The 25,368-nt window shown below is 61.3% G+C and overlaps 1 protein-coding gene across 4 annotated transcripts in view; it reads right to left on the bottom strand.

The window, feature by feature from the left end:
* UBE2O (ubiquitin conjugating enzyme E2 O) overlaps window positions 744-25,368 on the bottom strand; it is a 59,037-nt gene continuing 34,412 nt past the window's right edge. For 2 of the 4 annotated variants that reach the window (XM_005656913.3, XM_021066588.1), the window contains exons 2-18: window positions 15,694-15,753; window positions 15,483-15,593; window positions 12,744-12,841; window positions 12,274-12,337; window positions 10,946-11,089; window positions 10,550-10,659; window positions 10,278-10,428; window positions 9,583-10,058; window positions 9,053-9,207; window positions 8,713-8,825; window positions 8,493-8,621; window positions 7,760-7,849; window positions 5,857-6,553; window positions 5,475-5,611; window positions 3,314-3,517; window positions 3,169-3,226; window positions 747-3,020 (exon numbers count right to left, since the gene is read on the bottom strand). In XM_005656913.3, the coding sequence (XP_005656970.1) occupies window positions 2,350-3,020; window positions 3,169-3,226; window positions 3,314-3,517; window positions 5,475-5,611; window positions 5,857-6,553; window positions 7,760-7,849; window positions 8,493-8,621; window positions 8,713-8,825; window positions 9,053-9,207; window positions 9,583-10,058; window positions 10,278-10,428; window positions 10,550-10,659; window positions 10,946-11,089; window positions 12,274-12,337; window positions 12,744-12,841; window positions 15,483-15,593; window positions 15,694-15,753 (3,468 nt within the window). In that variant the 3' untranslated portion in view covers window positions 747-2,349. Of the gene's footprint in view, window positions 3,021-3,168; window positions 3,227-3,313; window positions 3,518-5,474; window positions 5,612-5,856; window positions 6,554-7,759; window positions 7,850-8,492; window positions 8,622-8,712; window positions 8,826-9,052; window positions 9,208-9,582; window positions 10,059-10,277; window positions 10,429-10,549; window positions 10,660-10,945; window positions 11,090-12,273; window positions 12,338-12,743; window positions 12,842-15,482; window positions 15,594-15,693; window positions 15,754-25,368 lie in introns of all 4 variants that reach the window. The other 2 variants (XM_021066586.1, XM_021066587.1) reach the window with 2 other exon arrangements.

Below are 25,368 nucleotides of genomic sequence, written 5' to 3'. Positions count from 1 at the left end.
AATGGTGCCTCCTAGATTGAGCCCCGCCTGGTACTGGCCTGAAAACAGTCATTTTGGTGGTGGGCACAGGACCAGGGCTGGTCCAGGACGCTTTGGCAGGGGGTGGGGTGATGATTATACATTTGGCCTGGAGCCAACGGAGGACTGAGGCTCAGAGCGAGGTGTGCCACCTAGGGCCGCACAGCCAGCGGCTCTCGGCAAAAAGGGGACCGTGTCTGAGTTGGGGGCTTGGGGAAAACCGGCGCAGAGCGGAGGTCAGGACGGCAGGCAGCTGTTCCCTTTCACCAGGTGTCTGTCACCCCCCCAGGCAGGGTGCTCCCCCTCCTCCTTGTGGGGGCAGGGGTTAAAGGGAAGAAGCAGAGAGGGCAGATGCCAATCTCCCCAAGGAGGACGCTTTTGGCTTAAAGCCCAGACCGGGTGCTGTCAGGTCAGCTTCCCCGGCACCTGGAAGGAGCTGAACTGGTGAAACGGGTCAGTCACAGCCCTTGGGGCCCCCAGCTGCTGCTGACACAGTGCTACAAGGTGGCTCTTGAACAGAACGTAGGCTCTGCTCAGAGACCAGAGCACTGACCCTCTCAACTCCTAGACCCTCAGCTCGGGCCCTGCGCCCGCGAGGCCTCTGACCCGGGAAACGCAGAGGCTCCGGGCCAGCCACCGGCCCGTGAGGGAAGGCGCATCTTTCCTTCCCCTGGGGAGGGTGTGTGAGGTGCCCCCGAGGGGAAGAAAGGCAACACAGCCCAGAGGAATGGCAGAGGCAGGTTTAATGGTGCCACCTTGTCTTTTTTGTACATTGTAATGAGCCAAACGAAAAAAATGCAAGTAAAAAAAAAGTTTAATCACACAGCACTTTATACAGATATCTTAAGCAGTAGGCATTCACATCTCCACGTCAACAGCGCACCGGGAAGCGCAGTCCCACCAGCCACTCGGGACGTTCCGTCCCTCGCACAGGACACCGACTCTGGGCTCCCAAGGCTGCAGCCCGAGGTCCGGCCCCATCCTTCCCTCGCTGCTGCCGGCTGCGTGGTCGTGGCAGCTCAGGCGTGGAGCCAGCGTAAGGCGGACAAGACGCATCATGCTTTGGCTTCTTATTTTGTCTTTTTTTCTAATAAGAGTTAATATCTTTGCTTTTGAGATTTATTTTCTTTCAACCTTAAATATTACATACATACACCCCAAGTTACACAGCTGCAGTGTGCTCAAAGCATCCTCTCAGCCTGGAGCTTCACATTATCAAACGCTTAGAAAACGTGTAAACCTCTGGGCCTGTCTCTGCGAGGAAGGAGGACCCCGCCGGCCGCCTCCCTCCCGCATGGAGCCTGCCAGCCCAGGGCTGGCAGGAGGCCTCGCTCTCCTTTGAGAGGGGCTGGCTGGCTCTGTGTTCAGTGAGCTACATGCCGCCTCCCAGCCTGAGCATCCGATGGAGGGAGGGGCAGAGTCCATGGGAGAGGCCCCAGCGCTTGCCCTGGCCTGTGTGTGCTGCTGCCCCGGCCTCCTGGGGCCCTGGGGTGGGGCTGAGCGGGGACAGACGTCGGCTTCCGTCTGCGCGGCCAAGGCCCAAGAGCCCGAGCTGCTGTCCCCCAGCCCCGTGGGACAGAAGAGCAAGGCACCTACAGCTGTTTCTTTCCCAGCAGCTCCCTGGTCCTCATTCCGTGTCAGCGTGTGAGGGCCACCACCTCTCCTGGGTGTCACCCTGAACCCAGCCTGGTCCCAACCTCTCTTAGAGAGCAAGTTCAACAGGCCTGAGGGCTCTCCTGCGTGGACGGGCCGGAGCGGAGCCAGGCGTGGGTGACAGCAGCTCCGGCTCCCGAGGGGGAGTGCTGATGTTGGGGGGCGAGGGAGGACGTGGTTGGTGGTGGCGGCGGGAGGGCCTGGGACACTAGGAAGCTGTGGTGGAGCTGAAGAGGAAGAAGGGGACCAGGCGAGCCCGGGAGCAACCCACACTTCATGCAAGGCACATCCACTCGTCCCGCCGCTCTGCACGCGCTCGGGCCCAGAGCTCTCCGTGCCAGGCCCAGGAAAAGCCCACCTCCGACCCGAGGTGGAGGCGGCAGGGGAGGAAGTGCTGGGACCGTCCGCCTGGGGCGACAAGAGGAAAACCAGCGACGAGCTTCAGGTTTCCTTCGTCACAGGGACCGACCTGTTGGAGGATTGCTTCGGGGCAGAAACGGCAGCATCGCAAGAACTTCCTGCACTTCAGCATCAAACTCACCTTGGGAAGGAGAGGGCAGGGGCGGGGCTCGCGTGGGGGACGCAGGAGGAAGGGGCAGGGGGGAGCTTCCAGGGGAGGGAGTGAGCAGGCAGCAGCTGGCCTCTCCCCGCGTGACGCGCTGTCCCCCGGGCTGGCGGCTACTTGTCCTCGGCGCCCTGGGGCATGCCCGCCTCTATCAGGGCGGCCCGGAACTGCGTCAGGACCCCCCGGATGCTCTTGATGAAACCCTTGGAAAGCGGGAAGAGGGGGAAGCCGATGTCAGGGTAGCCACTCTTCTCAGGCAAGAAGCTCCGGTAGCTCTTTCTCCGCTTCTTTGGTTTGACACTGGGTGGCACCGCGGTGTCAGGCGCTGCCTCCGAAGTCTGGTCTGTGCGGTCCCTGCCAGCTGAGGCCAGGCCTTGGGCGCCGCCCTCCGAGTCTGAGCCCTGGGAGGCCTCTCCAGGGGCCAGCCCTCCGTCCTCAGGTTCTTCTCGGCCGAAGTCTGAGAGCTCGGCCGCAGCAGGCGGCTCGGGCGAGCTGCTGTCCTTGGGGAGCCCGTTGGGCAGCGCCTGGGCCCTCTCCAGCAGGGCGTGGGTCTCCAGCCAGGACTCGATGCGGCTCACCAGCCGCCAGCCGCCCGTACTGAAGTGCTGCCGGATCTCCTGCTCGAAGACCTCGGGCGGCCGCCGCACCAGCTGGGTCATGGACTGCACGACTCGGATGAGCGCCATCTCGTTGTAGCAGCGACTGTTTTCGTAGCCCTCCTGCAGGCCGCGGTCGCTGTCGAAGCCAGCTTCGTTGTAATAGGGCTCATTCACCAGGATGAGACCTTTGGGAGGAGCAAGGAGCAGCCCGTCAGGGCCGGCCTGACCTCAACCCCTGTGGGGGGGCCAGAGCTCGGACAGGAGGCGGAGGAGGCAAGAGCCCGCGTCGCTGTGCCTCCGGCGGCTGTCACCCCCCCTGCCCCGCCTGCCTACCTTGGATGGAGATGAGCACCTGGAGAAGGCTGGATTTGCTCGTCCACCTCTCTGTCCCCTGAAACACAGGCACGCACAGCGCGCTCCGGCCACTCTGCCCAGACGGGCCCTCCCCCGCCCTGACCGGGGGCGGCACCGTACCCACCTTTCCAATCCAGGTGCCCAGGAGGCTGACGCACACCTTCCCGTTGTCATACAGGTTGGGGTTCAGGCGGCCGCTGCACTGGGAGAGGTAGCAGAAGTGGGGGGGCACGGCCGGGTAGATGTTGGGGAGCTGGATGTCAAACAGGTAGAGGCCGTCCTCGTACGGGGTGCGAGTGGGGCCTTTGATCAGGGCCGAGAAGAGGTCCTGGAGGAGGCAGGGAGGGAAGGCGAGGCTGGCGGCGGCCTTCCGCACGCACGCAGCGCCCGGATCCAACCTTCCCCGGGGGCAGGAGCCGCCCCGGGGACTCAGACACTGCAGCAACAGGAAGCTCAGCGCAAACACCTCTGTGCAGACCTTCTTGGCACCTCGTAACGCTGGGCACACGAGGAGTTTTCCAAACTGGTTTTCATCCCACTAGCTTTTTCCTTTACCAATCACTTCCTTGTAAGCCACATTCCTCAAAACACCTGCTATGACCCCGCCCCACCTCCATCAAATTACAATGACAACCAATCAGAAGATGGAAGAGGCTTCCAGGATGGGAAGGCTGCACTTGCTTTTAGGGAACAAGAGGGAAGGGAGAGAAGAGAGGTCGTGAACTCGGGAGATGCTGGCAGACCACCCGAGACCCTCCAGGCATCAGAGATCTACGCTGTGTTGGGGTACAGGGGGCCATCGCCAGGGCAACATGCTCGGGTGAGTGGCCAGCTGGAGCATCAGAATCCTCTCGTGTACTCGTGAGTGGAGCCACGCCGGGGGCCTCAAGATAACACCACCTCCCTCTCCTTCTGAGTGAGATTTGGAAAAACTGAATGGAACAGTTCTTCACTCAGCAGAGCTGAAGGAGGCTGGAACTTTCAAAAAGAATTTCACTAGTTGCCGTGCGCTGTGGTGTGGGTCGCAGATGAGGCTCGGATCTGGCGTTGCTGTGGCTGTGGTGTAGGCCGGCAGCAACAGCTCCGATTAGACCCGTAGCCTGGGAACCTCCACATGCCGCAGGTGTGGCCCTAGAAAAGGCAGAAAGACCAAAAAAAAAAAGAAAAAAAGACTTTTACTAAAACCAGGGAGCTCGAGCGTGTGCTCCGGGCCCTGCCCATGGCTTCTGGCCGCCCAGGGGCCCTCTCAACAGCATCCCCCTCTGTGGTCCCTTTCCCCGCTGGCCCCTCGCTCTAGGGCTGGGCCAGAGCCGGGGCTCCCTCAGACCCAAATTCAGCCTCTCGAGGGGTGGCTGGCACACAGCCAGGCCCAGTGAACGCCCGTTGAACAAAGAAGGTGGCGGGTGGACTGGGCCATTCCTGGCACAAACAAGGAAGCACGGACACGCCTCCACCAGCGTGACTCGAACTCAGGGCCCACGCCACAGACAGAGGAGTGGGAAATGGTGCGACACGGCCACTCTGCAGCCGAAAGGCAATGAGTGACATCGATGTGAAGCGACCCCAACAGGTCTCCAAAGTTACCCTGCTGGTGAAAAGAAGTTACAGATGATGTAAACGATGACACTGCGCTATGTGTGTAAAATGAATCCTACGAAACAGGACGTGTTTGCAGCGGTGCGTGACCAGGTGAACACGCCCCCGGATCATCAGGAAGGAGACGCACGGGCCCAGGCAGCAGGGCGAGGACCAGAAAGGCAACTTTAACTTTTTCTATAACGTTCTAATTTTTCAAAAAAAAGGGGGGGGGGAGAAGATTCAGGTAATAATTATATCATTTAAACTAACTTTTAAAAGAATGACAGGGAGTTCCCGTCGTGGCGCAGTGGTTGACAAATCCGACTAAGAACCACGAGGTTGCGGGTTCGATCCTGCCCTTGCTCAGTGGGTTAACCATCCGGCGTTGCCGTGAGCTGTGGTGTAGGTCGCAGATGGGGCTCGGATCCCGCGTTGCTGTGGCTCTGGCGTAGGCTGGCAGCTACAGCTCCGATTAGACCCCTGGCCTGGGAACCTCCATATGCCGCGGGAGCGGCCCAAGAAATAGCAAAAAAGACAAAAAGACAAAAAAAAAAAAAAAAAGAGAGTGACAGGGTAAGACTCTTGAGAGCTCCATGGTTCTCCCGACAGCCTCCTTCCCGCCCTGTTAAGGGGCTGGGGGCCGCCCCTCGGGTGCCAGGCGCCCAGCCTGCACACCTGCCAGGCCCGGCCCAGCCTGGACTACTTGCCATCCTGTCCTCAAAGGTCTTGACCATGATGCCATCGGGCAGCGAGGTGGCCAGCAGCGCCATCTCCTTCCGCACTGTGCTGAAGAACTTCTTGGCTTCTGGAGGCTGGAACTCAATCTTCTTAAAAGAGTGATTTGCTGGAGGGGAAGACAGAGGGGTCAGTCCCTGGCGGCGAGGCCTGGGACTCTGTCTCAAGTGCAGCTGCCGCCCTACCCAGGGAAACGTGGCCCCAAGGGAGCACCTGCCGGGAGCACGTCCCAGATGGGGGGGGGGACACACCCACAGGCTCGCCACGCAGCCCTCCTGTGCCCTCACCCGGGACGTGGTGCCCCGCCCCGGCCACCCGGCCTCCGGATCTGTAATGCGAACGGGGCGAACTCACAGGGCGCGAACTCCAGCACCGAGAAGACCTCGCCCTTGGCGCTGGTGAAGGTGACCCCGGGCTTGCCGCCGCACTGCTGGCAGAGCACGGGCGTCTCGCTGGGCCACTCGGCCTTCACGGGCGACTGCCCCTCGGGCTTCTCCTCCTTGCGCTCCGCGTCCGGCGCCGCCTCCATCTTCTCCTCCTCCGCGATGGCCACGTTGTCCAGGGTCTTCTTGAGGTTCTCCTGCAGCTTCTTGATGTCATCCAGAAACTTCTTCTCCCGCGTGGGCTTCTCGGGCTCCACTGTGGGGGAGGTGGGCGAGCCCGTCAGGAGCTGCTCCACGGTCATGTTCTTGAGGCTCTCCAGGATCTTGATGGCCTCCTTCAGCTCGCGGAAGCTCTTCGGGGGCCCGTCCTTGCCAGCCTTCTCCATCAGCCCGGCCACAGGGGCGGCCATGGCCACGGCCCCCTGGATGGCGGCCGTGGCGGCCTCCTCGCTGATCACCACACCCTTGTCCTCCTCGGGGGCTGCCGGCGGCTCGGTGGCTGGGAGGGGGGGCTCCTCTATCTTGGGGTGCTCGTCCTCCACCAGCCCATTGTCCGTCTCCCAGCTGTCACTGTCGTCCTCCCACTCATCCGAGGATGCCCCGCTGGTGCTGCCTTCGACCGAGTCATAGTCTGACTCCTCGATCTCGGACTCGATGTTGTACAGGTGCTGGGGGAAGAGGGGCGCTCTGCTGGGGACCCCGGCCCTCGGCAGCCCCTCGGCCCTTCCTCCCTTTCCTGCCCTGGCTCTGTAGTTGGGCCTCTGTGCCAGGTGGTCTCTAGGCCCCGGGAGGCACCTCCGCTGCCCGGCCCCGCCCAGGACCCGAGGCCCAGCCGACAGTCTAGTCTGGCCTCCTGGCCACCAAGTGCACTCACTCTGCTGGGCTGTGTCGCATCCTGTTCCCATCCCCGGAATGGCCTCCTGGATGAGGGGTGCGCCATTCCCCCCGCCCCCCCATGCCAGCACCGGGAGGGGTGAGCCGGGGTGTGAGGATCAGCTCCGACGAGGGGCAAAGAAACGGCGCCGAACAGTCCCGCCGCGCAGGACCCATCTGCGCCCTTCCCTGGTCTGTGAACGCACTCCTCGAGGTGCTGGTGGGAAGGCTCTGCTCCCTATAGGAAGCAACCTGTTTCCTTTCTTTCTTTTTAGGGCCACGCCTGCAGCATACGGAGGTTCCCAGGCTAGGGGTCGAATCCTGCACCACAGCCATGGCCATGTGGGATCCGAGCCGCGTCTGTGATCTACACCACAGCTCACGGCAACGCCGGATCCGTAAGCCACTGAGCGAGGCCAGGGATGGAACCCGCAACCTCATGGTTCCTAGTCGGATTCGCTTCTGCTGCGCTATGATGGGAACTCCTCCAAGCACCCTGTGTTTTTGTTTTGTCTTGTTTTTAAATGGCTGCACCTGCGGCATATAGCTGTTCCCGGGTCAGGGACAGAATCTGTGCCGCAGCTGCCGACGACGCCGCAGCTGCAGCAACGCCAGATCCTTTAAACTCACTGCACCGGGCTGGGGATTGTTGCTACACCTCCGCAGTGACCTGCACCACTGCAGTCAGGTGCTTAACGCGCTGTGCCACAGGGGGAACTCTGCAACCTGCGTTTTCTTAGCACAGTGAGACGGGGATCAAGGCAGGGCCGAGAGCTTTGTGAAAATCTACACACACCTGGCAACCCAGGGAGCCCGCCAGGTGGGCTGAGACTGACGGGCCAGCTGAGGGCTGCCCTCCGTTCTCCTCCCTCACCCTGCACTCTTCCCTTCAAGCTTCCCCGAGACCCCCTACCCAAAAGAAGACAGCCCAGCCAGGCAGGCCCGCGACTCTCCCCACCCCCGCCCAGCGGCCCAGCTGCCAGTTTCGAGCAGGGCCTTACCTGCGGCAGGATGATGGTCTTGGAGTTGTCAGCCCACACCACCTCCACCTTGCTGCTGACGTCCACGCGGGCCACCTGGCCGACCGACGGCTGCAGGGCAAATGGGACCGGGTCAAAGGTGCAGCTCTCCGAGGGTGGGGGCAGGGGCCAGGCCAAGAGAACAGAGGGATGTGGGTGGTCGCCAGAGGCCCCGTGAGGAAGTGGGGCATGGGACCCTCTGGCTGAAACAGCCCCACTGCCGGCTGTCCCGAGCCCCCACTCACTCCCTTCCTGTTCTCGGCATCCTGGTCTCTCCGGGTTTCCAGACATCCCCATGATGGGGTTCCAGGGGTTCGGACTTTGGTTCCCCTGCTTCTGCCTGACCCCACCTAGTGTCCCACTTCTTCTCCAGGGCCCAGCTCAGAGGCCACCTCTGCAGGCCTCTCCTGTGCTCACTCACTTCGGACAGGAGCGGGGCTTCCCTAATAGCTAACTTCTGGAGCTCAGGGAGCAGCTAAGTGAACGAGGTCTGATCCTGGCAGGCTGGGGAGTCCTCGTGCAGGTGGTCAGGCCGAGGGGCAGCCCCACCTGGGATGGCCACTCTCCTGGGGAAGGTGCTAGGGACAGGCCGCCCAGAGGACTCACAGGCCTGGGCTCCTGACGCCCCCTGGTGGCACCATCAGGTAGTGCAGCTGCCACCCGGGCCAGTGAGGAGGAGTCCGGGCTGGAACCCGAGGGCGAGCGGCGGGCGTACCTCATCCTCCTTGTGAGGTGCTCCATCCTCCGTGTTGCCAATTCGGATGACGATGTCGGTTGTGCGGAACCGAAAGTCAGGGTGGTCAGCGATGTCGTAGACGCTCACGTCTTCCTCTTCCCCGATCAGCTGGGTCGGGACGGACGGCGGTGAGCCCGGGGCCCCACCCGCGGCCCACCAGAGCCCACCCTGACGGAGCGCAGGGGCGGCACACACGCACCTCCACGTCGTCTCCGCTCGGCCGCAGCTTGAACCACTTGACCATGCAGGTGCGGCCCACGTGGTCCCCGGACTGCACCACGCCATAGACAGCGGGATCCGGGCAGCTCTGGACTGGGGACCCAGAGGAGGGGACACGCCTCGTTCAGGTGCCCTGGTGGCGCCATGGGCACCCCCCCAACTCCAGTCGACCACGGCAGGGCGTGCAACCCACTGGTTCCCTGGCTGGGCCACTGGAGGCCAGGGAGGCTCTCCCGTCTTCACGAGAGCGCGCCTTCTGCGGGGCAGCCTCCCTGACCCCAGACCTCTGGCCCTTCCTCCCAGGCTCTGCCTGGCCCTACCTCGCTTGTCCACCACGAAGTCCCCGGGGCAGAACTCGTTGTTGTCCAGGTGGTGCACGGGGAAGAGGTCGTTGGAGCGGATGCTGCACTCCACAGAGCCGTCCTGCCACATCACGTCCGCCGAGGTCATTGTGGTCACCACCTCCACCGCCACCCTGCAGCGCGGGCCCAGTGAGCCGGGCCACCGGGACGCCTCCCAGAGGAAAGGACAGGAACCCTCGCTCCCCACCGCCCCGCCCTGTGGGCTTGGTGAGGCTCCTGACCCCAGGCAGGAGGGAAGAAAACCAGCCAGCGGAGGCTCACCTGCCGTGCCTCCGCCCTGCGTCTCCTCCAGGACCGGCCCCCGGCCCATCTGCCCCACTGCCAGGTCTCGCCTTTCCACCCCGCCAGCCCCAGGCACCTAAGCCGCCTTGCCTGGGCACCCCGAGCCCTTACAGAGGTTGCAGACCACATGCGCACCCGCGGGCATGGGCGCCGGGGCCAGTCTCCGGCTGGACGCTCTGCAGGGACGGAGGGAGCCCCGAGCTTACCTGTCCCCTGGCTTGAAGTCGCGAGTGATTTTATTCTTCTTCCGCTTGTGCTTCCGCTTTAGGTTCTTGATAGACAAGGGTATGCTCTTTTTGCGACTTGCGCCACTGCCACTCTGGGAGGAGGTGGTGGAGCTGGCGGAGGAGGTCACGGAGCTGGTGTCATCCGTGTCGTCGGCGGCCTCATCATCCGCGTCCTGCTCGGCTGAGTGCAGCCTGTCGTCCCCCGCTTCCTTCAGCAGGAAGGGGGGCAGCTGCTCGCCGGCCTCCTGTGCCTCCTCCGGGCCCTCGTCCTGCATCTCCTCGGGGCTGGCGGACCCGCCGGGCGTGCCCTCGGGGCTGGTGGACCCCGTCTCGCTCTTGGCTTTGGCGCCCCCCTTCTTGCCCGCCGCGTCCTCCACGGAATGGTCCCGGGGGCACGGGGTGTCCGGGGAGCACGACATGATCCTCACGACCTGCTTCTTCAAGAGGCGCTTCACCTGCGGGGCGGAGCGGGGAGGCGGCGCTGCGGAGGGCAGGGCGGCGCGGCCAGGCCCCAGGCAGCGGGGGCCGGGGGGCGACAGCTCTCCATACCTAACTGGCCTGCAAGGGTCGTCGGCACTGCCCCCCAAGGCCCAGAGCACAGACCTTCCCGGCCGTGGGAATGGCTCAGGGCCAGCTCCTCACACGCCCGCCACACCCCAGCCCCGAGGACATACCTTCTTGGCCATAGAGCCCTCCCCCTGGGCGCAGTGTTTTTCTGGACATTCACAGGCAATCCTGGCCGGCTCTACCTTGGCTGGGAAGACATAAAGACAGCGCTCCCCCAGCTGCCGCTGAGCATGGTCAAAGCATCCGAGACGCTTCACCCTGCAAGCGGGAAGACGCGGGGGCTGGGTCACGGCGCTCTCGGCCCCCCACACTGGGGCCTGCAGCCCGCAGCCTTGCTCAGGGGACGCCGCGGGGCGGGTGGCCTGCTGGAGCCGCTCACCTGCCTAGGTTTTCCTGGGTGATGACAGAGGGCGGGGGGCTGACGCTGTCTGTGCCCCCTGGGCAGAAGCTCTTGGTAATCCACGTCACCTTCAGCTCCACCACCTGCACCTGGGGACGGTGGGCGGGAGAGGCCCAGGTCTAACCCTCTCTCTCTAAGCACCGTCCAGGGCCCACTGGACCCCCCAGCAGGCTCCGCCTGTACCCGCAGCCCCATCCCAGGGGGTCGCCGCGGCCTCCTCGCCACCAGTCGGGCCCAGCAGACCCTCCCACCTTGCTCGGCCCAGGTGGGTCAGGCTGGGGGTCACTGGCCTGCTGGTCACCCCCCTGACCACAGCCCGGGTCCCTCTGTCCTCAGAGCAGGCCACTTCCGGCTGGGAGGCGCTCCAGGCCCTACCTCTTCCACCACCACGCGGAACTTGCTCTTGGTGCTGAGCACCGGCTTGACCCCCGAGAGCCACTGGACGCTGGAGAAGATCTTGGCAGGGCCGATGAGCACCTGGCCTGGGTAGAAGCCGTAGGAGTCATCGAAGAAGAGGCCCTGCAGGATCGGGGCCGGAGGAAAGTCCCTGTGAGCGGTCCTCCTGGGGGACGGTGCTCCCCACCTGCACCCCATGCTGTCCACACGCCACCTCCCTAAGGCTCCAGGGCAGCACCTCCCAGGCCTCAGATGCATACAAATAATGCCCGCGGAGCCTATAAAACGCACGTTTGAACCGTCCTGCTGCTAACGAGCTCTCAGGCCACAACAACGGCACTGTCCCAGGGGCAACACTTTCAGGACCAAAGCTCTAGACGGCAGGGGTCCTTGAAGCTGTCTGAGCCCCTGTATTTTCTTTCCTTTTTATTTATTTATTTTTGTCTTTTTGCCTTTTCTAGGGCCACTCCTGTGGCATATGGAGGTTCCCAGGCTAGGGGTCCAATTGGAGCTGTAGCCTCCGGCCCACACCATAGCTCACGGCAACAAGGGATCTGAGCCGGGAACTCCCCTTTTTATTTTTTAGTTAAAAAAATCCTTTTTTCTTTTTAGGGCCACACATGGAAGTTCCTAGGCCAGGGGTCAAACTGGAGCTGTAGGAGTTCCCGTCGTGGCGCAGTGGTTAACAAATCCGACTAGGAACCATGAGGTTGCAGGTTCGATCCGTGGCCTTGCTCAGTGGGTTAAGGAGCTGTGGTGTAGGTCACAGACGGGGCTCGGATCCCACATTGCTGTGGCTGTGGCGTAGGCCAGTGGCTACAGTTCCAATCAGACCCCTGGCCTGGGAACCACCATATGCCGCAGGAGCAGCCCTAGAAATGGAAAAAAGACCAAAAAAAAAAAAAAAAAAAAGTCATGCTGTAGTAAAATACTGCATACACACTAAGAGAAAGGGAGATCTTGAAAGGATGAGATAAAAAGTTAACGAGCTGCAAAGTTCTACTTTCTACACCTAAACTTTTACACCTTTTATTTTGCACCCTTGGTGTGTGGAAGCTCCCGAGCCAGGGCTTGAACCTGTGCCACCAGGCAATTGCTTTTACGCGTTCAGATACACAGCCGCCCTTTCCTGGGAAAGCACTGGCCTACTGGCCTAGAAGCCCTGGCCAGCCGGCCTGGGCCTGCCCCAGCTCTCTGCGGGTGCCCCCCTGCCCCCCGCCCCTAGCTCTCTGCGGGTGTGCCCCTCTGCCCCCCACCCCAGCGCTCTGCGGGTGCCCCCCCGCCCCCCTTTGGATAAGCAGACGTACAGAGTCGCTGACATGCGGGCAGACGTCGTAGAGCTTAGCGCCGTCTTCTGTGTTCATGGAGCACCTGCAACAGGGAACAGGGCTTGGTCTGCACGGGGACACCTCACAGGAGGTGAGGCCAGGGCCCCACGCGGTGCCGGTCGGTATCCACGGGGTGGCCCAGGGGCGTCAGTGTGTCAGCTGCCCTAAAGAGGCACGATTCATCCTCTGGTAAAAGCGACTCTCCTAAAACAAAGAGCCGCTAACCCAGAGCTGCGTCTTCACGAGCATGAAGTGCCCACGGCAGCCCCTGCCAGGCATCCTGGGTGACAGGGTGGAGCGAAGCCCAGAACCCGAGTCAGAGGGTCAGGCCCGGGAGGCAGCCCGGCTCGGCCCTGGAGGAAACCCGTCACCGCAGGCCCCGAGATGACACCGCGCCCCCTGCCCAGGCTGCCCCGCCGAACAAGGGCGCGTGGCGACGCGAGCCGCACCTGGCGCCGTTGGACAGCTTGAGGATGATCTGGTTCTTCAGGTCGTAGACCTTCCCCAGCCAGCAGTCGTAGGCGATGTAGTCCCCATACATGAAGGGCTGCAGACCGAGGGGACAGGGGTTGAGCGACGGCCGATGGCGCCGGTGTCCAGGGCACCCACGCCTCCTGGCAGAGCAAGGCTCTAGATGGGCTGCACCCGCCAGCCACCGCAGCAGGCTTTCCCCACAAAGGTCAGCCGCACCCCAGCTCCCGTCCCACTCAGAGGCAGAAGCCTGACGGTGTCCAAGGACAGAGGCCACGTGAGTGGGAGCGGCTTACACCGACCAACGAGACGAGGGGTGTGAGTACACAGAGAGCCACACGGAGAAGTCCAGCGGCGAGCCCCTCACCACCGGGAAAGGCAGGGGCGGAGTCTGAGGTGCTGGACTGGAGGTGGAGGGACTGAGACGAACTCACACGTCTCAACGCATACACAGAGCAGGCAGGGACATACTCAGACATGCGTGTGCCCACGTGTACACACAGACGTGTGTCCTCAGTGCTGCCCTGAAGGGGGCGAGTGGCAATCAGCACGCCCAGCCTGCAGCCAGAGCTTGGCCTTTGCAAGGCCCTTCTCTGAAAGGAACCGGGGCTCCTTGGAGAAACGGCTGATGCCAGGCTGGATCAGAAAACAATACAAGACGGGAAGAAGGTGCCGAAGAAAAAAATGGTGAGGACATTGTCAAAAGGGCACAGGTGCCAGCTTGGAGGGGGTCCTACTGGCCAACTCTGAGATCATTTATGCAACAAAACAAATAGTGGTAGTAACTTCACAACCAACTGAGTAAGGCAGGTGTCTCTGCACCCTACTGATGTAAAAAAAACAAGAGTTAAGGGGCAGGAGGTCCCGCTGTGGTGCAACAGGATAGGCGGCGTCTCCGCAGCGCCAGGACGCGAATTCAACCCCGGTCCAGTGCAGCGGGTGAGAGGATCGGGAGCCGCCGCAGCTGCGGCGCAGGTGGTAACTATGGCTGGGATCTGATCCCTGGCCCAGGACTCCGCGTGCCGTGGGACAGCCAAAAAAGAAGACAAGAAAAAAGGCATTAAGTGGGACAGAGGACACAGCTCTTCCACACAGCAGACCGAATCATCAGCGCCAGACTAACAAAGGCAGGCAGGCGACGACGGGAGCAGGACACCACCCCTCAGCGGCCATCCGAGTGCGGGCTGGTGCGGGGGGGACTGTAGGTGGAAGCGAGGCGGGGGGGGGGGCTTGGAGAAGGGCCAGGTGTTGAGCATCTCCCCTCAGAACTGATACTACCACTTGCAAAGGGGCGAATGCTGACCTTCTGAAGAGGCTTGGCAGAGCCCAACACGACCCAGGAGCAAAGCATGTCCCTACAGTGTGGCTGTGGGACGTTCTGAGCCTGGGAAAAGCCCAGTTCTGCTGAGAATGTAGGGCCCGAGGCTGGACACGAGGCCCCAGCAGGCAGCTCCCCACACAGGGTCACCCAGGATAAGGAAGACAAACAGGACTGGGGGACTGGTCCAGACTGGAGGAGATTAAGGAGCAGTTAAAGGCAAGAAGGGTTCCTGATGGAATCCTTGGCTCGGCGGGGCAAAAGGATGTCTGTCACCAGGACAACTGAAAAGGAAGGGTTAGGGTTAGGGTTAGGGTCCCGGTCTGCGGGCTGAAGGGTGGTTAAAGAGGAGACTGTTCCTGGCGTTCCCGTCGTGGCGCAGTGGTTAACGAATCCGACTAGGAACCATGAGGTTGCGGGTTCGGTCCCTGCCCTTGCTCAGTGGGTTGACGATCCGGCGTTGCTGTGAGCTGTGGTATAGGTTGCAGACGCGGCTCGGATCCTGCGTTGCTGTGGCTCTGGCATAGGCCAGTCGCCAAAGCTCCGATTCGACCCCTCGCCTGGGAACCTCCATATGCCTCGGGAGCGGCCCAAAGAAATAGCAAAAAAAAAAGAGACTGTTCCTGTTTGGGGGAAATATACACACGGTAGTATTTAGGGGTCACAGGGCATCCTACCTGCAGCTTGCTTTCAAGTATTTCAGCAAAGTGGGAAAGAGAGAGCGCAAGCGAGGGAGGGAGAGATGGCGGGGGGACAGGTGCCGGAGCAAACGGAGCGAAATGTGTGCGCTGAGGAAGCTGGACCTGTAATTTCTCAGTTAAGTTGAAATCATTTAAAAAATAAACTACTGGAAAGATACTTATTCTTTAAAAACAAAACACAGGCGTTCCCATCGTGGCGCAGTGGTTAACGAATCCGACTAGGAACCATGAGGTTGCGGGTTCGATTCCTAGCATCACTCGGTGGGTTGAGGATCTGGCATAGCTGTGAGCTGTGATACAGGTCACAGCCGAAGCTCAGACCCTGCATTGCTGTGGCTGTGGCTGTGGCTGGCAGCTACAGCTCCGATTCGCCCCCTAGCCTGGGAACCTCCATATGCTGCAGGAGCGGCCCAAGAAACGGCAAAAAAAAAAAAAAAAAAAAAAAAGACCAAAAAAAAAAAGTATGTGAAAAAACAAAATACACCAAAACAAGGCACTTGAGGAGAGAGGAAAGCAGCAATCTCTGCTGGAGACCGAAAGACGTGTCCTGACCTCGGGTCTGAATGGCCGACGCACGAGAGGCGCCAACCAGGCTGCAGGGAGCGAGCCGGCCGCTGGGCTCTGCCGTCTGACCTGGAAGGTGCAGGACCTCTGCGGCCCGAGAGGACCGGAGGCCCGAGGGCGGGCGGGCGGCTCACCCAGATGTGCTGGAGGTCCCGGCTGTTGACGGGGTAGATGATGCAGTTGGTGCCGATGAGCTTGACGGCGCAGTCGATGCTGACGTCCATCACAGTGCCGCACTGGCTGTCCTGGGGAGGAGACGGCATCCAGGCCCTGCCCACGCCGGCCGGCCAGCCCCGCCGGCCACCTGGAGGCCCGCCCAGACCAGCCCCAGGCCCCGGGACTCACAGTGGATCTCATGTGCCGGACCACGTCGCGGGGCACCACGGAGCGGTCCTCCAGCTTCAGCTGTGGGAGAGAGCCCAGGGGTGAGAGCGCGGCCTCCGAAGTCACGAGGGCACAGCTCCCCCGACGTAGAGAAGCGTGGCGCTTACACAGCTAAGTGCACAAACGCCAAGGCCCGAGCTTGGCTCCCAGTCGGCACAGCCCCTCTAACCGCACCAGCTCAGACGGCGGCACCAGCGTGCTCGCCAGGCAAACAGCACGCTCACCGGAGGCGATCCTGACCACTCCGCCAAGTGTGGCTCAAGCCAGACCACGTACGGCCCCGTCTAGATTCACAACAGAACGGCCGTCCTCCAGCGGGCTGAGTGGAACCCCTGCTCCAGCTTCCGCCAGCGCCTGGCCCTCGCCCCTGCTGGCGGGCACCAAGGGGGGGCGGTGGAAGGAGCGCAGAATGCTGGGCACCGTGAGGCTGCTATCACCCGCACCACCTTCTAATCTGGGCTATCTCTCCGACCAGCCGCGGGCTGCTCCTTATCGGCGGGGCCTGCAGGCTGCCGAGTGACTCTTGGGACCGTGGTTTCCGGAGTCCGGCTCGGCGCACCGCAAGCACTGACCATCCCTCCACCAGCAGCCCGGGCAGGAGACGCTTCTCCACGGGGCCAGCGCGTCTTCCTTGCTGGGGCCGCTCCTCTGGGACGCCTCACCGGGTCCTGGTAACAGGTGGGGCTGTGTGACAGCCCACCTCCTTTGCACAGGCACCTCTAAGACCTCAGACTACAGGGATGGAAGAGCTGTTCTCACAAACACCCAACCGAAGACCACAGATCACTGTCTCCACCGCAGGCCCCAGGGCCTGGAAGGGGCCCTCCACGAGAGGAGAGCTGGTACTGAAAAGGGGACGTGGGCTCCAGGTCACTGAAATCCTGGCAGTGGTGCTAACCAAGCCTGCTCTCAGTGGGACGTGACTTACAAAGAAGTTGCGGGGAAGCAGCGGGCCGGCTGGCCATCAGCAGGCGACAGATTTTCCTATAGGGACACAAGCCCCTGTTTCCAAGGACAGCCAGCCGCGGTGTGGAACGTGCCGGACACTTACCCAGGCCGGCACCGGAGCCTCAGCGAAGCGCCCGTGTATACGCTGGGGTGAGAGCAGCCATCTCCGAGCGGCTCAGAGGATTAACAGGCGCCTGGCACACAGCAAGCGCTCCGCCAGCAAGGGCCGCGATCGCTCCACCGGCCCCCACCGGCCCCCAGGCGTGGGCGGAAGACCCCCCAACCCCTACACACACAAGTGCAGCCTCTTCCTCTGCTCCAAGATCCCAGGAGGCTGCGAGGGGCCAGGGGAGCTCTGCTAAGGGTGTGCTGGGCTGATGGTGCCACTTCTCTAATGCAGAGACCTTCCTATCCTGAAACCCTCGGGGCCCACATCGCTGGCCTGGGACATGGTATTTTCGGTGCTGCCCCACCCTGTCTCAAACCTCTGCTCCCATTTTAGACCTCCAAACACCACAATTGCAGGTCTTTCCAAGTTGCCATAGAAACCAGAAGTTGCAGTGAGGGAAAGTCCACCAGGAGAGACACTGAGCTGTGTGGGGCGGGAGGGGACGCCAGGCCTGGTGGAGCTGTGGCAACGGGCACAGGCTGCCTCGCCCGCCCAGGGACCCTGAGAGGAGACCGAGTTGAGTCTGGGTCGGTCCCCGAGAGCTGCCAGGAGAGAAAGGGAGGAGCCCAGGCACAAGCCCCAAATCAGTGCCGGCTTTGACACGACACTGGAGGCGGAGGGGCAACCGAGGCCCCACTCTGAGGCCGAAGCGGAGACAGCACAGCGAGAGAAAGCTGGCGCTGCAGCCAGGCCAGAGCCGGCTTTCCTCCTTCCTTCCTTCGCAGAGCCTCTGAGAGGCTGGCGGGCAGGCGGTCCCTGGGTTCCCGAGGACATGTCCCCTGGGTGTGGCTCTCCTGACCTGGGCTTGGCCTTGGCCAGAGTCTGACTCCTCTCCACCGTGAAGTGGGGCCTCCAGTGCGGGGCAGGGAGGAGAACGGTTGCCTGGGAAGCTCAGAAGACCTGCAAGGCCCAGCCTTCTCGCCCACAGCTGCCCTCCCACCGCAGCGGGCAGGGCCCTCTCCAATCAGCCAGCGCCGCCCCACGAATGCACTCCCTGCTCTGGGCATGCACTCCCTGCACCACGCAGGCTTTCAGAACCCCGGCCCCTGAAGGCACCTCTGCTCTGGAGTCTCCTCTTCTCAGCGACAGCATGGCTGCTATGTATTATGCACCGGGCAGTTTTCCAGCACTTGGGGTGTTTTAACCCGAGACCCCCCGACAACTCCACGAAGCCAGCATGCTGTCACTGTCTTTACAGGCAGGTAAACTGAGACAGAGAGGAAATAAGTCACTTGTTCAGGGTCACAGGGCTCCTGAGTGGTGCAGCTGGGACTTGAACTCAGGGAGTTGAGCTCCAGAGTCCATTCTGACCCAGCCCCTCCCTCCCCAGAGCTGGAGCAGAAGACCAGAGTAAAACACAGTCCTGGCGGGCCCACACACTCTGAAAGACAGCAATTCTCCTGGTTGCAAACGCAGTAAATGCTCTATTCATTTCTGGGCTCCTGGCAGGCAGCTGTGGTGGCCTGTGACTGCGGGTGTCATCAGGGCCCTGAGCACCTGCCGAGCCCACCAGGTGGGAGAGGCCACCAGGTCTCAGCAGCCCGCCTCCTCCGCTCCTCCCATCCCATCGTGGGGAGACCACGTACCCAGATCACAGGCACCACCACCCGGAGGCTGACACCAGAAGGCACTGCACCCCCTCTAGGAAGATGCCAGATTCTGGAGTCAGACAAAGTCATGAAACAACCACGTTATTTTGTTAGGTGCACCCTGGATGCAGTTTTAAAAACCTGTTACGAGGGTGGCACCTGAGCTGAAAGAGGAACAGATTTTAAGAGTCAATAAAGGCTCCAGGATGTGGACAAGCTCGGAGGTGGCGGGCGACCGCTGAACATTTCTGAGGGAGAGCTGCAGCTAGGAGAGGGGTCCCAACAGAGAAAGGACAAGAAAGACACCGTGACGAAACGTTAAAATGTTGAGTGAAGAGGGCTGCAGCTGCTTTTTAGAAATGAGTTTAAATTGAAGTCGAGCCGATCTACAATGTTGCGTTAGTTTCAGGCACACAGCCCAGCGGTTCCTGTGGGGTTTGCAGATCACAGCCCATTACAGGTTTCACAAGATCCCGAGTACAGGAGCGCCCGCTGTGGTGCAGCGGGATCAATCTGACGGGTATCCGTGAGGGCGCGGGTTCCATCCCTGGCCTCGCTCAGTGGGTTGGCCATCTGGCGTTGCCGTGAGCTGTGGTGTAGGTCGCAGATGCAGCTCAGATCCTGCATTGCTGTGGCTGTGGCTGCGGCGCAGGCCAGCACCTGTAGCTCCGATGTGACCCCTAGCCTGGGAGCTTCCATATGCTGCAGGTTCAGCCCTAAAAAGACAAACAACAAGAACAACAACGAAAAATATGGAGTACAATTCCCTGTGCTTGGACACTTCTGTGCCACACCTGCAGGACGAGCCCGGGGAACCCCGGAACCCACATCCTCTCCTCCCCTGGAAACAGGAGGAGCAAACGTATCTGGCCCCTGGAGAGGACTCCTGCACCTGCTGTGGGAGGAGGGCAGGCACTGCTGAGATGTGCTCTCACGTGCTTCGTTCCAGTGCAGCGAGGAACAGGACAGACACACACACAGGCCGGGCGCTGCGACACGTCACACACAAAACCAAGGCGATTGGGGGGGTGCCTGGCAGAGGCTGGCAGCAGGGGGCAGCACGAGAGAGTTACTTTAGGTGAGTGATCAGGAAAGGCCATCCCAAGGTGACAAGTGACAGAGATCTGAGTGTACTGGGGGGTGAGCTCTCCAAGCAGACAGGAGAGCTGCCGTGAGGACGCTGGTGGTGTGTCCGGAGGGCTGGCTGTCCAGCAGAGGCTGGAAGGGCCGAGGTGGAGCAAGGGGAGCAGGAGGCGGGGCCAGGTTGTGTGGGCCTTGGGGACGGCACCAGGGAAGGACCCGGGAGTCCTCCCGGGCAAGAGGGAGGTCCCGCAGGCCTCTGAGCAGAGGGCGATGCCGAAGGGCTTGGGTGTCGGCAGAGGACACGCCGTGGTTCTGCCCCAGAGGACACGTGTAACGTATGGAGACACTTTTGGCTGCTGTCACAGCCGGGGGAAGGGGCTTCTGGTGGGCAGAGGCCATGGATGCTGTTAAACAGCCAACAACACAGGACAGCGCCCCCCGGCCCCCCCGAACAGAGAGTGATCTGGCCCAAAGCGTCAGCAGGGCCGAGGCTGAGGGGCCCGAGGCTGTTCCCAGGAGAGCCTGTCGCGCTGCGACGGGACGTGGGTGAAAGGCTCGCCCTCCAGACCCTGTCTGAAGGCAGAGCTACCGAGGAGCTGCGCGTCAGAAAGCAGACCAGCGGCAGGAAGGCATGGCGACAACCGCCGGGGCGGGCAGTGGCGCAGCGCGGCTGGGCCCTTCCCGGGAGCTCGGCCTGCAGGCCCAGCACTGCCCCGGCCCCAGGCTGACAGCACAGCGGGAGCGCCGAGCTGGTCCCCGGCTCTCGGTCCAGGTCCGCACTGCTAACACTGCTCCCGGCTGACCTGGAAGAACCCGAGTTCACTGCATAAAAATGTTCCAAGGACAGAAAAAGGCAAACTGAGGCTGATCAACTGGTTGAAGATGAAGAGGCTACTTTCAAGTGGATCTAAGTGTCACATCCTGTAGGACTGGGTGGCCCCAAGGCTGGCCTGCTCAGGGGAGGCCAAGCAGCGCCCTGTGAGAAGCTCCCCGTGTGAAGGGGGAAGTGGCAGGGAGCCCAACGAGAGGCAAAGGAGGGCCCTTAAAGGAGCCCGAGCGTTTGTGTCAAGGCTGGAAGCCATCTGCCTGCCACTGCCATCTCCTGTCACTCCCCCGGCAAGGCCAAACCCAGGGGAGGAGAGGCGGGTGTCCTTCAGCCCCACAAGGAAGAGCTTCACGCAGTCTCCTCCGGGGTGAGAGAGGTCCGCCAGGCCAGAGCCTCGACCGACAGCGGGAGCAGCTCCCAACAAAAGGTCCAGCACCCAGAGTCTCAGGTTCCAAGGACAAGCTGTCTGCCAGCCCCGTGGCCCTGGACAGTGAGTGGAAAACGGGGGACAGCTGGCTGCGGCCCCGGTTTGGGTTGTGCTCCGTGGACTGAGCCGGGCCCTTCCTGGGGGAGGAGGAGAGCAACGTGGCAAGGCCAGCAGACACCCGGGGACGAGGCGGGCCACCCAGACCAGGACTAAGGACAGACTCCTGAAAGGAGTCCGCGGTCAACCAGTGCTAGGAATTCCTAAGGCTTCCTGCTTCCTAAGGGGTAAGCACAGCCTGAGAAATAGCATCCCTCCCGGCCCTGACGCCGCTTCGGCCTGGACAGTGGTCACCGAGGGGGCGGGGGGAACGTCAGGGCCTCCCAACCAGCTCCGCCCCGTCCCTCGGCTGAGGGGCTGAAGGGCCGAGGGCGCAGATGCCGAAGGAGGCCCCAGTCCCGCCGCCCCTGGGTCCCAGTAGTGGGGCCAGGGAGCCACCGGCAGCATCCAAGTACGAAAGGGAGGACGACGCGCCGGTGGGGTGCACACGGCGTCTGTCACTGGCTGAGACGCCAACTCGGCTCTGGGGGTGGCAGCAGAGGAGAGCTTTCAGCAGGAAATCTGCTAACACCCAGCACTAAGGTCAAGGAAATGTTTTTGGTGCTTGCTCTAGAGTCAAGGCTAGAGAAGACGACAACTGTGAAATAAGGAATGTACAGTCTTCAAAGAGTTTAGAAGGATCTGGCGTAGAGACGAGGGGGGAGGGCGGAGGGGCAGCCCAGGTACCCCAACGCCCTCCCTCCAACGCCGGCCAACGCAGGAGGAGGCCAGACCGGGACGTTTATCCCACAGCGAGAATTCTGGAGAAGCCGCGGAAACCCTTGAATGGAATGAATGCTCCCTGGAGCACTGTGACCGTCAGCGGGCCATGAAATCAGTGTGGCGGGTCACGGCCACCCTTGCGGGGCCGGGGGGCCGGGGAGGGGATACCCGAGTGCACCGCAGACAGGACAGCTAAGCGCTGTTCTGGGAAAACGTTTCCAGTTGGACGTATAGCGTGCACGGGTCCTGAGTCCCGGCGTGAGGCGAGCATTCAATGGTGGGTCACTTCCAAGAAGTCTGAGAGCCCCCGCCCTGCCCATCTGCTCAGCTGGTTCTCTCCGGCCAGGGTTTCGGCCAGTTACATCAAGCTGACAGAGGCATCTCTCCTCCTCGGAAGCTGGTCCAGAGCCCAAAACAAGCAAACAATCCAAACCCCTAGGATCCAGAGTTTACAAAGAGACTCTGCGGGGGGAGGGGGGGGACTTTCACCTCCTGGCATTACTTAAAATGCCAATAAGCTGCCGTCGGGACAGTCAAACGGGGAGTGGCAGGAAACAGCACTAACTGTGGGCTGGATGCTGGGCTCCTCTTCCAGCTTCTCCCTACGCCCCAGCTTCCAGTTCTGAACGGATCTGGGGGTATGACGGGCCAGTGAGTCCAGCGGCTGCCAGTGTACTAACTTTCGTGACCGTCGCGTGACTGCGTCCCTAATAACCCAGCCATCAGCCAGCTGCCCACCTGAGGATGGAAGGTTTTGTCAGCAAACACAAATGGCAGAGGCCTGACATGCCTGGGCAGCTGGAAACGGCTGGGCAGCAGAAGAAAAGACAAACGCTGGGGCCCCTAACTGGAAACTTCTGTCAATCACATGCTATGGAAACCATTCAACAGAAGCTCTGCTAAAACCAAAGACTAAGGTCAATCAATTCAATAGTTTTTGAGTGTTTTCTATAGATTCAGAATGAGACAAGAATACAAATATTTAGGTTATGTGCCCTGGCTTCACAGAACTTACATTTAGATGGGGGAGATAAAATGAAAATACCCAAAAATATTTATACAAATAAATACACTGCTGAGCTGGGGAGAGACACAAAAATTCCTGTTTCTAGGGAGTTCCCATTGTGGCGCAGCAGAAATGAATCTGACTGGTATTCATGAGGACGTGGGTTCGATCCCTGGCCTCACTCAGTGGGTCAGGGATCTGGCGTTGCCAAGAGCTGTGGCACAGGTCGCAGATGCAGCTCAGATCCCATGTTACTGTAGCTGTGGCTGTGGTGTAGGCCAGCAGCTATAGCTTCAATTCGACCCCCCAGCCTGGGAACCCCCATATGCCACGACTGTGGCCCTAAAAAACCAAAAAAAAAAACCACTCCTGTTTCTAAATGGCAGGTGGGGGAGGGCAGGAAGGGCCAGGCTGCATGTGGGAAATGTCCCTCAGAGATGCGGGCAAGGGCCACCCCACCCGCTTCAGGTGAGAATCAGCCAGGCCTCTATATTCTCAAGCCCCAAGGACAGCCCCGTCCCCAGGGACCTCTCTCTGACGGCACACTGCGGACCAGAGCCTGTAGCTGGGGTCGGGCAATGCAGCATGACTGCATCACTGCCTGGAAACTGCAGCTCGGCTTGCCAGCTTGCTGGATGGCCCAGAGGCACGGCCTGTCCAAGGGGACTGAGTCCAGCTGCCTGCCAAGTGAGGGGAAGGACCGGGAGCCATGCCCAGCAGCAGGTCAGCTGGAGCCTGGCCGCAGAGCTGGGTCTCTGCAGACGCTGCAGTTTGGGGTGCGGCACGTGCGTTCCGGTGGCCAGAGCTGACCCGGACAAAGAACCCGGCGCTGTGCCCGCTGTCTCGGCCCTGGGCTTATCAACCTGGCCTGACAGAGGACAGAACAGCCTGGGACTCCCGCGTTAGCAGGAGGGCATGGACGGGGAGCTTTAGACTGAGGCCTCCCTCCGAAAGGGGCACGGTTAAAAGGGGAAACTGAACGGCAGGATTTCTTTCTTTGCTTTTTTTTTTTTTAGGGCCGCTCCAGCGGCACATGGAGGTTCCCAGGCTAGGGGTCCAATTGGAGCTGTAGCCACCCGCCTACTCCACAGCCACAGCCATGTGGGATCCGAACTTCATCTGTGACCTACACCGCAGCTCACGGCAACACCGGATCCTTAGCCCACTGAGCGAGGCCAGGGATCGAACCCGCATCCTCGTGGATACTAGTCAGGTTTGTTATTGCTGAGCCACAACAGGAACCCCTTGACTGGCATTTTAAAGGCAGCAAGGGGAGAGAAAAACAGCAAAAAGGGGACTGTGTCTGAGCCCAGTGGGGCAGGCTGGGCCCACCTCAACTCTAAGGGACCCCACGTGGAAGGAACACAACCCGCCTGAACCCACATGCACCTCTGCTTGTTTCGCAAACACCTGCAGTTACTATTTCAAGGCAGATGAAATAGAGAGCCAGTGAGGGTGGTGGCTGTTACTCGGGCACCAACTGGCCTGGTGTCTGGCACAGACCAAATGGCTCCTGGGGGCTGCTATTACCTCTTGGCTTGACCGCTAAGTCTTAAACACCTGACCAACCACCCCGTCGCCACCGCTTCTTGCAAAGCTCACCCAAGCCGGCTCCTTCCAGCAGGACTGATCCTCAGGAGTGAAAAAGCAGAAACCCCGAGGCTGAGAGGAAGCATCGCTCCAGCCCTGCAGGCGCGTGAGACAAGAACCGGGTCCCACAGGGGCCACCGCGGTGCCACTCCCCAGCTGTAAGTCCCTGACTCCGTGGGCGTCAGACGCCTCACCTGAGAGGGGCAACCCTGGGTGGGATGAGCCCCAGGCCCTTCCAGCCCCGCGACATCTCTAGGAGCCCTAGAGTCGACCTGCCCAGCACCTGTCCCTGTGTCCCTGCCGAGGGGCCATGCAGCTGGTCAATTCGGAATGTGCATCCCCACAGACCCCACCCCAACCCGGGGCAGGGGTAGGCGGAAAGGAGAAGATGGCCCTGGCCCACCTGGCCTGAGAAGGCCCCGTGACAAGAGCAACAGGGCAAAGCCTGGACCAGGCCCCTGATGGTTTCTCTCCCTGGGAACTTAGAGTCCAGTGAGAGAAAACACACCCGTGAAATAAGTAACATCCACGAAGACTGAAACAAGATGCAGAAATGAATGTACAGGTGCCTCTTGATTTAGATGTCATTACAAGAAAGTCTAAATTACTAACTTGGAAGGATTTCAGTGTCAGGGAGCTGGTTCGGGAGCCCCCACAGGAGCTCTGACGCCACGTAGATGACCACCCTCTGGCTTGTATGGTCGACCTTCTCCTCCCCCACCCCCTTTTCTGTCTTTTTACAGCCATACCTGCAGCACAGGGACGTTCCCAGGCTGGGGATGGAACTGGAGCTGCAGCAGCAGGCCATGGCCACAGCCACACTGGACACAAGCCGCCTCTGTGACCCATGTCGCAGTGTGAGGCAACGCCAGATCCTTAACCCACTCAGCAGGGATGGAACCTGCATCCTCACGGACACTACGTTGGGTTCTTAACCCACTGAGCCACAGCAAGAACTCCTCTCTTCCCCTTGCAATGCGCACAGGTGCACCCACCTGGGCGATGAGCAGGTATGGTCAGGAGTGAATGAGAGGGTGCTGAGCTGGGGGCAGGGCAGCCACCCCAGAGGAGGTGCTGTCCAGGGCTCTGGGTGCTCTCAGGCTGGGGTGAACGCGGAGGGAGGGAGGGAAGGAGGGAGGGAGCCCAGGACAGCCTCGCCGGCGCACGACGCCCGCAGGT

The sequence above is a fragment of the Sus scrofa genome, chromosome 12 (genome assembly GCF_000003025.6).
Source record: "Sus scrofa isolate TJ Tabasco breed Duroc chromosome 12, Sscrofa11.1, whole genome shotgun sequence".
NCBI lineage: Eukaryota > Metazoa > Chordata > Mammalia > Artiodactyla > Suidae > Sus > Sus scrofa.
Note: the sequence above shows the minus strand (reverse complement) of the source record. Positions and strands in the feature narration are given on the sequence as shown.